The sequence below is a fragment of the Trachypithecus francoisi genome, unplaced genomic scaffold, assembly GCF_009764315.1.
Source record: "Trachypithecus francoisi isolate TF-2019V2 unplaced genomic scaffold, Tfra_2.0 Lachesis_group8, whole genome shotgun sequence".
Classification (NCBI taxonomy): domain Eukaryota; kingdom Metazoa; phylum Chordata; class Mammalia; order Primates; family Cercopithecidae; genus Trachypithecus; species Trachypithecus francoisi.
Genome location: NW_022681473.1, coordinates 112,720,924 through 112,733,364, shown reverse-complemented (window position 1 = coordinate 112,733,364; position 12,441 = coordinate 112,720,924). Strand labels below are relative to the sequence as shown.

Here is a 12,441-nt window from a genome sequence, read left to right as displayed (position 1 = left end):
AGATTTCTGATGGGCCAACCACCACTCCACTTACAGGTTAGTACTCTTGGCTGAGAATCGCTTACTAATAGAGTAGTCAAGGATCACTTTGGTCTCATGGCAGGAACTTGTTGGATTGGTTATTTATCTTTATGATTTCCCAGCATCTCTCAGGTACTCTACTTAAAGTGGGCTGCAAATCCAGGTAAGAACTCTCATTCTTCTCGTTTTTCTATACTACTGAAGATATAGTTGCATATTAACAAAAAGTGTTCTTTTCCTGCAGCCGGAATGTTCTCAGATCAGTGATTTTCTCATTCTGATGCCTGTTGGTTGGTTGATGCTTATATTTGTAATAACTAGAGAGCTTATAATCAATGAGATGGCTTTTATTTCTGTTATTTGAGTCTGGGGTTATGGAGTTGGGTACTAGTTCAGGGAGAATATAAATATCTTGAGAATGTTTTGAGTGTAGCACCTGTTCTCCCCAGGCAGCATCTATAGGCAGAGGCCTGAGGAAATCCTCTTGAATTTGCTCTTCTTTGGAACTTAGAATTCTGATCCTAAAGGCTGAGGCAGTCTTGACCATCTTTTAGCCATAATCTCATAGTATTCAGTGCTAAATGCTGTAGGAACAAGCATTATTACCAGGAATACTTCATGGCATCTCTAAAATGTTGCCACTGACCAGCCCCAAAACTAACATTATGCTCTATGCATTTTTTTTTTTCTGCGTCTTCCCATTGTTTTTAGTTGCTTAGCTGGGGCAGAACACTTGGGGAACATTTCGCAAGGATGTTTTAGACCTACTGAACATTACCGAGAATGGGACATTGCTAGACCCACTATGAGCGGCATGGAGAAGATAGCAAAGGCTGGATCCAATAGATGTTTTCACCATTTGCCTTGGGATGGGTGGGGGGTAGAGGGCAAAGATGAGCATTGGGAAATGGAGGTTTACCAAGAAAGTACCTTGCTGATACTGGATCTCCAGTCTCTGGCCAGAACAGTCTAGAAAAGAAGATAGCAAGATGTCAGATAACTATGAGCATTGCCAAAAATAAGAAATGGACTATTTAGACCTTGATGAAGCTTTATAACTGATTCAAGGGGGACAGAGAAAGTATATTCAAATGTAAAGGTAAATATTAGGAATTACTTTTGAAATCTAAGATGAGATGTGATCGGAAGAAACACGAATGACCTGCAAGTCTCTAACATAAGAAACTGTGAACTTAGCTCTTGCACACATGTTTATGTAAGCAGTTTCCAGGTCACACATAGATCATCTGTGTCATTTACATCAGGGTGGAGAGCAGTCCGCCCTAAAATGAATCTTGGCGAAAACTTTCACAAAGTAATGGAGCTACTCTGCTAACTTCTACTACTTGACTGCCTCAGGGTCAGAGGAAAGAAATTGCTGAAATAGGAGACAGGAGATAGTGAGGACAATTCTCTAGGGTCAAAGAATCTTGAAGAGACTGCCCGTGTGTCGCATGGAGACATTCACTGACTACAAATCATTGGTTGCAGCTTTACTTCCCATGTCAGAAGTAATTTGGGATCTGGATTCTGAAGGAAAAGTTAGCTACAGGGAATGAATGTGGAGGCTACACCTTATGTATCACTCGATCAGGATAAGCACAGCCTGTGTGATTAGATACTTGGTGTTTCTAGGTTAGAACCAAAAGACTTTGTACTTCCTCTCTTGGAAGGAGTTACTTATTTGGGGTGACTTGTCTGGAAACAAAGGAGGGATGTTTACAAGAGATGGTTTGCAATGCAGACTAAAGCCAAGAAAAATTTGAGTGTGATGGAATAGGAAAACCAAACAACAGCCCCCAACCCCACCACACAATCTGCTTGGCCAAGTCCAAGTTTGTAGCTCACTACACAAGAGTGTGAGACTGGCAGGTATCTCTTCCTGTTGTCTTTGCCTCCACTGAGCTGCCAAGTACTGGATTCCAGGGTTTGCATGAGCAATTTTGTGTTTGCATAGGGATTTCTCAAAGTCACTGCATGGCAGGTATTTGAAGAGGAGCCAGGCATATCACACTAGGAAGAAGCAGCTGAGAGGGCGTATGGGGCACTGTGTAGAAAAAGACCTCGTGTGAGGTGTGGGCCCAGGGACTACACTCTGTTAAAACAACAGAACTATGTGCAGTAAATGGAATCCCGCAGGCCTGGCTGCTTTTCTTCCCAGACAGCCGCGGGCAGCGCCAGGAAATCGTTGTTGTGCTTTCTGCCCTCACTGACCTTTGCTGGGTGGTTGAGCTGTGCTGGGATGTTTGAAGCATCTTTTTCTTTTTTCTTTTTTTTTTTTGGCTTTTGGACAGAAAAGCAAGAACAGGTGCGTGCCTTTCTGTAAGGGAGCGGCGGCCGCCAGAGGGCGCAGAGGTGCCTTTTGACCGAATAGCGCGGGGAGGGGGGCGTTAAATTCAATTCACAACGAACAAGATCTAGTCTCGGGAATTAAAGGATCAGCGCGCGCGCCTGAGCCTTTCACTGCGGGAATGGGAGGCACTGAAGATTCGGGGTATAAAGAAGAAACGGAGGGCCTGTCCTGTCTTCCTCCTTGCAGCCGCCCCTCCTCCCTAGTCAACATCAGGCCTGTACGCCGCTCATTTCAAGGGCTAAGCTGGGAGCAGCATGCACACTGCCTCAGTTTCCCGCTCAGCTCCTGGGACTACTTTGTGGCAACCTTCCCTGTTCGGAATGAGGCACAGGCCGGGGTAATCCTGCACCCTGGGTTGGGGTCTGCGGAACTCGCGGAGCGCTTTTTCCTGCCCGCAGGTGAAGATTCCCCGCGCGCCCTGGGCTCCCGCGCGGCCTCCGCCGTCGCCCTCGCTGCAGCGCTCCGGTGGCCGCTCAGGCCCCGCCTCCAGGAAAGCCACAGATTCCCGCGGTACAAAGGAGCCCGCGCGGCCGGCGCTCCGGTCTCTCCCTGCAGCTGGAAAATGCTGCTCCCCTCTTCCTCCTTCAGGAAGGCCGCCCTGATTGGGCCGGGAATGCGGCACCCCCAAGCTTGGAGCGGGTTGTTGGAGCCAGAGCCCAGGAGCGTTTACGTGTCAGGGGTTACGGGTGGTTCCGACTTCGGATAGTCCCCAAATTTCCCACCCTTCCTGGTCACCCTTCCTATCCCACCCCGGCGGAAGGGGAGGTTACGGCTCAGGATAGTTCTGGAGACTTCTCTTCCCCCTCCACTCCCTGGGTGGTTCGTGGGGCATCACAGCTTACCTCACCCCTCCCTGCGTTCAGACCTGGAAGAGGCCGCGGGGTCCCGCCGTCCGCGCGCTGGCGGCGCCCCCGGGCGGCGGACCCCGCGCGCCCCGCCCGGGAGGACGGCGACCTCTCCGCCCCCTCGAATGCCCCGCCCCGCTGTCGCCGTCGGTCCCCACCCCGCCACCGGCACACAGGCGCGCAGACTTGGGCTGGAGCCGCCCTGGGTGTCGGCGACCCGGCTCCCGCGCACGCTCCGGCCGCTGCGCAGCCTCGACACCTGCGGGTCCGTGCGTCCCGCAGCTGGCACCTCTGACTCCGTCCGGGCCAGGGAGGACCATGATTTCCCTCCCGGGGCCCCTGGTGACCAACTTGCTGCGGTTTCTGTTCCTGGGGCTGAGTGCCCTCGGTGAGTGAAACCCGGACCTGGAGGGGACTTGGGATGCGGGATGGGGTGAGTGCGACCCTGAGGGAGAACTTTGGCCACTGCTGCGGAACTGGGTCCCACGACTCGCCCTCCTCCCCTGACCTCCTAATCCCACTCCAGGGCATCACTGGCTGGCGCTGACTTCTCGCTTTGGCGGGGACAGCCCCCAGTTAGGGTGTGGGGGCGGATGGCTGGGGGAGGTAAGGGCATCTCTCGCAAGACCTGGATATCTCTGGGGTGAATTATCGGAACCATTGCTCACCGTGTCGACTCCCCACCCCCCACCCAGCACAGCCGGATGAGCTGAGCCGCTAGATGAGGCACTGGCTAAAGAGCTTAAGGACTTAACTCTAGCCCCCTCTCATCCCCGACCCCACATACAAGCTGAGGAGGAAGATCCCCCGGGGAAATACCTCTGGTCCCCAGGCTTGACACACGCACTTTGTGTCAATTCCCCAGCGCAGATCCTCTCTCTCGCTCCCTCCTGCTTCCTGCCCTGGGAATCAAGGGAGGTGCCCCAAAAGGACGACCGTGAGGTCATTTGGGACACAGGAAATGGGGGAGGGGTTCAAACGCACAGAGAAATAGAATTTTGACCCCCTCCCCCTCTCCAGGCCCACCACCCCTATTGGTTCCCAGAGCCAAAGGGATGCGGGGAAATTGAGAGGAGGGTGGCCAAAGGTCAGGAAGGGAACCTCCTTGGAGCAAGTGTTTGGGAAGCGTTGGAGGCCTCCAGGGGTGCTGGCTTCAGCTGAAGCTGGGGTGGCTCAGAACTCCACCTGGGAGAGAAGGACCCGGCAGGACTAGGCCCTTTTAAGCTGCTTCACTTGCTATCCTTCAGCTTTCTTGCCATCCCCCTTCAAGGATCTCGAATGGGAGTGAAGGGTGCGTTTAGCTATATTGACTTTAACTCATTTCTCAGGTTGGAGGATGTTAGGACAAATAAGGCCTGGAAAGCTGTAGAGTGAAATTCAGCCACAATGATGAGGACTGAGATGAGGATCACCAGTGTCCCCTTTTGCCTGTTCTGTGCTCCACAGTTGTTGGGGCATGCAATATTACAGTCCTTGGATAAAGGGGGTCTCAAGTACAGCCCCCCAGGCCACACCAAAGCCAGCAGTAGTCTTCTGTCCCTCCGGGCTTGGTGGGCCTGCTCCAGGATCCCTCAAACTTCTCATCCCGGCTTTCCCAACTTCAACTTCAGCTCTGTTCCTTCTGCACTCCACCCCAACTCTATCCCCCTTCCTTGTGGGGGGTGGGGGCTGGAGGAATCTCTGAAGCGAGGGAGGACAGTTCAAGTTGGCTGCCTGAGTGTCCCAGGCTTCACCTGCTGCTCATCTGCAACCCTCTGTCCTACCCCAGCTTTGGGCCTCAATTCGTCATATTGAAGACCTGGGCTCAAAAGTTCCTATCGGCCCCCCTGGGGGTTGCCCAGTTCCCGCCAGCCACTCGAGGGTTAAATGGCACTGGTGACCGCGGGGCAACGGGCAGGCGCCCGGCTCCGCTCTTGTGGGCTCTCCAGGAGGCTCTCCGCCTCAGCACGCTCCTCCGCGGCTCAGCGCTGCTGCCCCTGGGGCGTGAGAAGCCCGCGGGGGGAGTTTCTCAGAGAAAGACGGAGACTAAAAATAGTTGCCCTGGGGAGCGGGCCCATTTCGCTCTCCTTAGGCCCCTGCCGGCTCCCTCACGCTGGCCTCGGAGAAGGCTGTGGGCCGAAAGGGTCCCCTTCTTGGGCTGTCCCAGTGTCCTCTCAGACCCAACCAGCCTCCATTTCTCTCCCAGTGGCTCCGTGGACCCTGGGACCGAAGAAAACGAGCCAGTTGGGTGACTTCCGAGCCAGCAGACACCCAGGACAGAGAGCAGAAAAGTCTCAGGCCCTCTTCTGTTCCTAGTTTCTGACAGGGCGAAGGGCCAGAAGCATGTGCCCAGACCCCAGTGTGTCCGTTACTATCTCTTTTATCTCTCCTCTACCTTCTGGAAAGTGGAATTATAAATGTGGGACTTGGGGAGGTCGCTGGTGGTCCGCAAGGTGAAGGAAGGCGTGCCTCTTTTGGGCCTCAGGCAGTTTCCTGGCGGAAACCGCTTCTGGCCGCTCGGTGTGCGTTGTAGAAAGGCTGGGGAAGAGCCGGCAGCACCTGCAGGCTCCAGGCGTGCCCGGCCTCGGCGGAATAGCAGCGGGCCGGGTCCCCAGGGGGCGTCCAGCTCCTTGAGGCGGGGACTGTTTCCTCCCGTAGAGCCTCCGGTCTAGGGCCCCCCCCTTCATTGTCTTCTGCCTTATCACTGGGTACAAATTTCCTGCCCAGACCACAGAGATCCTCCAGGAAATGAGAAGGGGGATGCTGCGAAGGCCAAGTAACAGAGGTGGGGGTTCTGTACGGCGCAGCCGGGAAGCGGTGGGGGTGGCTTGCATCCTGGCCGGATCGGCTCCCAGGCCTTAGAGGCCTTCAGCCTGGCTCTCCGAGGGTGAGGGTGGAGAGCGGGGCCTGGCTGCGGCCTCTTCCCGCGGCCTTGGCCGCCTGCTCGCCACGCAGAGGTGGCGTCTTCTGCTCCGAGGCAGAGGGCCGAGGCCTGGAAGGAGGAGGGCCCGGGACTAGAGCAGCCAGCATCCTCAGGCCTGGCCGTGTGCAAGCCCAGGGTTATTCCCCAAAGGGCTTACCAGTTGACTGCTCTGTTGCCTCCCCAAAGGGCAAAGGATGAGTATTTCAGGACGCCGTGGTGCAAGCAATAGCCCCCTCCTCGAAAGCAACACCCCGGTCCACCCCGAGTGCCGGACACACTCAGGGGAGGCTTTATACTTGTCCGGAGACCGTCGTTCGCGCTGCCCTTAATTCCTTGCCACCCGAGAGTTCTCTGCCCAGATCGCCCGGACCCCAGAAGGGCTCCGAGGAGATTTCTGGGTTTCAACTCTCCGTTTTCCAAGGGAAGCCCGCCTCTGGGATTGCGTGGGAGGGCGAGGAGCATCGCATTCACGGGGTCAGGCTTGGGCGCTGGGCCGCTCCGCTCTCTCCACCTCCTGGCAAGTTCAGAAGGAGCCGCAGGGTTAACAGGTAACCAGGCAGCCTCCCGTCGGGAACTCGGGAGTGAGGGACCCTGGCGGCCCTGAGCAGCATCGCTACTCTCCCTTGGCTCTCGCTCAGGAAAACTAGGGAAGCAAGTGGGCTACGTGGAAGGTACAACAGAAACAGTCGATCTGCCCTTTCTCCTGATATCTTCCCCTTCTCGCTGGAAATCTGCCCCCTTCCTTTGATGCTCAGAAATCTACGCCTGTGGATACGAATAAATGCATAGAAATGCGTCCCCATCCCCGCTACAACCGCAGAGGCTGGCGGTGGAGAGAAGAAGTCGTGATGAAGTGGGAAGCAGGACACTGAACCAGTGGTCCCTGGGTACCCCTTGAGGCCTCCAGGGGCCGGACCCCGCAAGGTTCCTCTTTCCTGTTAGAGCGACTTTCCTCACTCTCTCGTGGAGCCGCGTCGGGCAGGGTCCGCGTGCGGAGCTGGGAGCCGGTCCTGGGCACTCACGCCTCGCTCTTGTCTCCAGCGCTCCCCTCGCGGGCCGAGCTGCAGCTGCACTTGCCCGCCAACCAGTTGCAGGCGGTGGAGGGAGGGGAAGTGGTGCTTCCAGCGTGGTACACCTTGCACGCGGAGGTGTCTTCAGCCCAGCCAGGGGAGGTGCCCTTTGTGATGTGGTTCTTCAAAGATAAAGAAAAGGAGGATCAGGTGAGGGAGGAACGCCTCTCAACCAGCGGCAAGTTGCGCCCAGCGGGGGTTGTAAGCAAAGAGCTGGTAGGGGTGGGAGGGGTAGAGAGGGAATGGAGGCCGGGGAATGGGGGCCGGGAACCGGGGCTGGGGAATGGGGGCCGCGGAAGGAGTTTCAGGGAAGAGCAGAAGTCTTCACCAGTTCAGTTTTTGTTCTGATATGGGAGACTTCCCAAACAATTATCTTTTGCCGACTTTCCCTAAAAATCCAGCACACAAAATACTGTGAAAGTGGAGAGGCATTTTACTTGGTTATGGGGGTGGAGAGGAGGAGGGAAAAAATGGAAGTTGAGGACTGGGAAACGCTTAGGGGAAGTAACACACACGACTTGTAAAAGCATATTTCTGGCCTGGCGCGGTGGCTCACACCTGTAATCCCAGCACTTTGGGAGGCCGAGGTGGGCACATCACTTGAGGCCAAGAGTTGGAGAGCAGCCTGGCCAACATGGTGAAACCCCGTCTCTGCTAAAAATACAAAAATTTGTCGGACATGGTGGCACCTGCCTGTAATTCCAGCTACTTGGGAGGCTGAGGCAGGAGAATCACTTGAATCCACAGGCAGAGGTTGCAGTGAACCAAAATCCAGCCACTGCACTTCAGCCTGGGCGACAGAGTGAGATTCTGTCTGAAAAAAAAAAAAAGAGCATATTTCTGCTTTCACATTCTCTGCTTTGAATACTGTCGAGTCACAGGCCACTTCTCTTTCCAAATGATTCTCATCTGTCACCTTGCCCCCCTTTATATCACCTCAAGAACCAAGAGACCATCTCCTCTCACAGTCTCCCACCCATCTGTCTTGACACCAGGTTTACATCCAAATACAGATTTACCCAGAAGAGAACGAAACAATGTTCAGAACTCCTGAAAACTGTGTTCAAGGAAGTCATTTGGATTTTTTTGAGACAGGGATCTCATTCTGTTGCCCAGGCTGGAGTGCAATGGTGCAGTCTTGGCTTACTACAGCCTTTACCTCTCCTGCTCAAGTAATCCTTCCACCTCAGCCCCCTGAGTAACTGGGACTACAAGCACACGTCACCATGCTAGGCTAATTTTTGTATTTTTTGTAGAGACTGTTTCACCGTATTGCCCAGGCTGGTCTTGAACTCTTGGACTCAAGCAATCCACCTGCCTCGGCCTCCCAAAGTGCTCACAGGCATGAGCCAATGTGCCCAGCCTCATTTGATACTTTTAAAATATATTTTTAATATTTTTTTCCTCAAAGATGCCTCCCCTCGTTGTGTAAGTTTCAGGTCTTACAAACCTGGATGCACCCCAGCAGTCCGAGTTGCATGCATACATACCTCCTATTGACATTGTCCCTCCTCCCATTATTATGTCACCTTTCTAAACACCGCAACTGGGAGATGAGACAATGCATGGGAACCAAGAACTGTTCTGGTGAAGAGGGTCCGGGGCAGTGAGAGGGGCTAGGGACAAAAGGTGAAGGGGGAGCTGGTTCAGGTTAGAAGAATGGGTGCATGTGAGGGGCATGTGGAGAATGCCAGTTGGGGGAGGGAGATTGGCTGAGCCTGTAGGCACAGTATACACATGTAGTAACGGTAGGGATGTATTATGCCCCACACCAGGTGTTGTCCTACATCAATGGGGTCACAACAAGCAAACCTGGAGTATCCTTGGTCTACTCCATGCCCTCCCGAAACCTGTCCCTGCGACTGGAGGGTCTCCAGGAGAAAGACTCGGGCCCCTACACCTGCTCCGTGAATGTGCAAGACAAAAAAGGCAACCCTAGCGGCCATAGCATCAAAACCTTAGAACTCAATGTGCTGGGTGAGTGAGAAGCACAGACTTCCGGACCCCTCCCCACCCGCGCTGGGAGGTCTGGTGAGTCTCTCTCCTAAAGGGCAAGCGTTGGAGGAGGGACAAATGAAGTGACAGAAGGATGCAGGGCAGAGGGAGAGGATCTGTGGGTCTCCTGGTTGTGGTTTTAATCTGTCTCCCCCTGCCCAGTTCCTCCAGCTCCTCCATCCTGCCGTCTCCAGGGTGTGCCCCGTGTGGGGGCCAACGTGACCCTGAGTTGCCAGTCTCCAAGGAGTAAGCCCGCTGTCCAATACCAGTGGGATCGGCAGCTTCCATCCTTCCAGACTTTCTTTGCACCAGTGTTAGGTGAGGACACTTCTGGAAACAGCCGAGACAGTGGCTGGGGAAGGGGAAAGATGGGAGGTACCACAGGGACTGGGGTGAAAAGGGGAACCAATGCTGACAAGCACTGGGGAGCAGGAGGAGGATGTGGGGAGGATGGAGGCAGAGAAAGATGCCCTGCCAGGGCAGATATTGTGTTAGGTGCGTTCACTGTGTATACTGTCAAGAAAGGGGCTCTATAGCTGGAGTCTCTGTGTTCAAATTCCAGCTCTTCTAGTGACTAGCAGTGTGACTCGGTGCCTTCATTCCCAAATTTGTAAAATGCGGATTTTACACGCATCAGCTTGAACTCATTAGTGTGACCTGAACACACCAGTTATAAAAAAATATTTTAGGGATAACTGAAACATTTTTAATATGAAGTATTCGATGATTTTAGATAGTTATTTTATTAATTTCCTAGGCATGGCAATGCTATTGTGGTTATATGGGAGAGCGTACTTCTTTTTTGGAGATTTATGCTGAAGTGTTTACTTTAAAATGTCTAAGTAAAAGAAAGAAATCAAATAAATATGGCAAAAAGTTAGCAACTGTTGGATCTAGGTTGTGGAAATGTGGATTTTCATTTTGCCTCTGTTTCTACTTTTCTTTTCACATGACCATTTTTATAACAGTAGCTTTTTCTTTTTAAAAAATAATCTTTATTACCTCACAAGTTTGTTGGGAAATTGTGGTAAGTGCATACACGTAAAGAATCTAGAGTAGTCTTTGGCACAGAGTAAGCAGCCAATAAACATTCACTGTTACAATGATTAGTTCACATTGTCCTTTCAACACCATTAGGTAGGTCATATTGTCCCCATTTTGCAGATGAAGAGATGGAGACCCTCAGATATCAACTACCTTGCTTAAAGTCAGTCACATGGCCTGTTCTGGAACCCATGTTTACCAGTTCCTACCCCAGTGTTCTTTCTCTCTCATCACGCTGTCTTGCCGGAATAAAAGTAAAATGGTGCTTTGGTTGCTCTTTGCACCACTTTCTCTGCGGCCTCCTGTCAGATATCCACTGGGAGCTCTGACTGAGGAGTGGGAATGGAGGTTATTGCACTAGCCAGTCTGCAGCTAGGAGCCGAGCCCAGCTGTCACACCTCTCCCCCAATCAGGGAATAGACAAGCATGACTCCCAGAGGGTCAAAGGGGACATTCCAGAGGAGGGAAAATATATATATATATTTTTTTTTTTTTTTTTTTTTAATGGGAAGAGGGTCCCTGGACTGATGGCTAAATTGTGTCCACAGATGTCATCCGTGGGTCTTTAAGTCTCACGAACCTTTCCTCTTCCATGGCTGGAGTCTATGTCTGCAAGGCCCACAATGAGGTGGGCACTGCCCAGTGTAATGTGACCCTGGAAGTGAGCACAGGTCAGTGAGGGGTAAGTGTGGTTAAGAAGAGTGGTCAGTGGTGGGGGAGGGGTTGCAAGTGGGGAGGAGGCCTGTCTGCTGAGGCCTCTCATTGTAACAGGGCATGGAGCTTGCCCTGATCAAATGTTTGTACAAATGGTTGGTCAGTGACTGGTCATTTCCTGCTCAACAGCCACCCCTCTCCTTGACAGGGAAAAAGAGGGAATGTGTATGGTGGCAGTTGGGTTCGGGGAGTGGGACTGGAGAGGGGTGGGAACCCCTCAGCTGGGTGTCCCTTTCTAACACAACGCTTTTTCCAGGGCCTGGAGCTGCGGTGGTTGCTGGAGCTGTTGTGGGTACCCTGGTTGGACTGGGGTTGCTGGCTGGGCTGGTCCTTTTGTACCACCGCCGGGGCAAGGCCCTGGAGGAGCCAGCCAATGATATCAAGTAAGTGTCCCTGGTCTCTGCTGCAGTGGGGGCTCTCCCTGCTCTCCTCACAGAGTCTAGGAATTCAGGCCCCTCTCATCTATTGGAATGGGGTCAGTGGCTGAAACATCATTCCTATGGGCAGATTTTAAGGGAGAGGGAAAGGAGTATTGAAGTGTGCAGGGAGAGGTGGCATATAAGACCAAGCATGTAGAAACTCTCTCCTCCTTCCCCCTCCCACTTCTGACCTCTTGTTATTTCTTTGATGACTAGGGAGGATGCCATTGCTCCCCGGACCCTGCCCTGGCCCAAGAGCTCAGACACAATCTCCAAGAATGGGACCCTTTCCTCTGTCACCTCCGCACGAGCCCTCCGGCCACCCCACGGCCCTCCCAGGCCTGGTGCATTGACCCCCACACCCAGTCTCTCCAGCCAGGCCCTGCCCTCACCAAGACTGCCCACAACAGACGGGGCCAACCCTCAACCAATATCTCCCATCCCTGGTGGGGTTTCTTCCTCTGGCTTGAGCCGCATGGGTGCTGTGCCTGTGATGGTGCCCGCCCAGAGTCAAGCTGGCTCTCTGGTGTGATGACCCCGCCACTCATTGGCTAAAGGATTTGGAGTCTCTCCTTCCTGTAGGGGTCACCTCTAGCACAGAGGCCTGAGTCATGGGAGAGTAATCACACTCCAGACCCTTAGTACTCTGCCCCCACCTCTCTTTACTGTGGGAAAACTGTCTCAGTAAGACCTAAGTGTCCAGGAGATAGAAGAAGAGGAAGTGGATCTGGAATTGGAGGAGCTTCCACCCACCCCTGACTCCTCCTGTGAAGCCAGCTGCTGAAATTAACTACTCACCAAGAGTGAGTGGCAGAGACTTCCAGTCACTGAGTCCCAGGCCCCCTTGATCTGTACCCCACCCCTATCTAACACCACCCTTTGCTCCCACTCCAGCTCCCTGTATTGATATAACCTGTCAGGCTGGCTTGGTTAGGTTTTACTGGGGTAGAGGATAGGGAATGTATTTTTAAAACTAACATGAAATATGTGTTGTTTTCATTTGCAAATTTCAATAAAGACACGTAATGTACGTATGGGGTAAGACACAAGTTGCCTTTTCAAACTAAGAATTCTAGAA

The 12,441-nt window shown here is 53.2% G+C and overlaps 2 protein-coding genes across 3 annotated transcripts; one reads left to right on the top strand and one right to left on the bottom strand.

The window, feature by feature from the left end:
• Window positions 1–255: 255 nt before the first annotated feature.
• LOC117081386 lies at window positions 256–3,539 on the bottom strand. Its single transcript, XM_033207202.1, has 4 exons — window positions 3,452–3,539; window positions 3,217–3,410; window positions 952–990; window positions 256–605 (listed from the first exon to the last, which is right to left on the bottom strand). The coding sequence occupies exons 1-4, from the start codon at window positions 3,537–3,539 to the stop codon at window positions 543–545; spliced, it is 384 nt and encodes a 127-aa protein (XP_033063093.1). The 3' UTR covers window positions 256–542.
• On the top strand, window positions 3,370–12,407 carry ESAM (endothelial cell adhesion molecule). 2 transcript variants are annotated; one of them, XM_033206684.1, is made up of 7 exons: window positions 3,370–3,607; window positions 7,163–7,341; window positions 8,967–9,168; window positions 9,349–9,504; window positions 10,779–10,901; window positions 11,201–11,327; window positions 11,580–12,407. In XM_033206684.1, the coding sequence occupies exons 1-7, from the start codon at window positions 3,538–3,540 to the stop codon at window positions 11,893–11,895; spliced, it is 1,173 nt and encodes a 390-aa protein (XP_033062575.1). In that variant the 5' UTR covers window positions 3,370–3,537; the 3' UTR covers window positions 11,896–12,407. The 2 variants fall into 2 exon arrangements, with proteins under 2 accessions (XP_033062575.1, XP_033062576.1); XM_033206685.1 differs by lacking the exon at window positions 3,370–3,607 and adding an exon at window positions 6,320–6,669 and having other exon boundaries at window positions 6,760–7,341.
• Window positions 12,408–12,441: the final 34 nt, after the last annotated feature.

What these genes read in the sequence shown, in the direction of transcription:
- LOC117081386 (XM_033207202.1), bottom strand. Translation starts at nt 3,539, where the DNA reads ATGGTCCTCCCTGGCCCGGACGGAGTCAGAGGTGCCAGCTGCGGGACG. An exon ending in GGCTGCGCAGCGGCCGGAGC is followed by an intron (nt 3,411 to 3,451) that starts GTGCGCGGGAGC and finishes GGGCGGCTCCAG; the next exon opens with CCCAAGTCTGCGCGCCTGTG. An exon ending in TGAACGCAGGGAGGGGTGAG is followed by an intron (nt 991 to 3,216) that starts GTAAGCTGTGAT and finishes CTTCTTTTCTAG; the next exon opens with ACTGTTCTGGCCAGAGACTG.
- ESAM (XM_033206684.1), top strand. Translation starts at nt 3,538, where the DNA reads ATGATTTCCCTCCCGGGGCCCCTGGTGACCAACTTGCTGCGGTTTCTG. An exon ending in ATAAAGAAAAGGAGGATCAG is followed by an intron (nt 7,342 to 8,966) that starts GTGAGGGAGGAA and finishes GCCCCACACCAG; the next exon opens with GTGTTGTCCTACATCAATGG. An exon ending in GAGCCAGCCAATGATATCAA is followed by an intron (nt 11,328 to 11,579) that starts GTAAGTGTCCCT and finishes TTTGATGACTAG; the next exon opens with GGAGGATGCCATTGCTCCCC.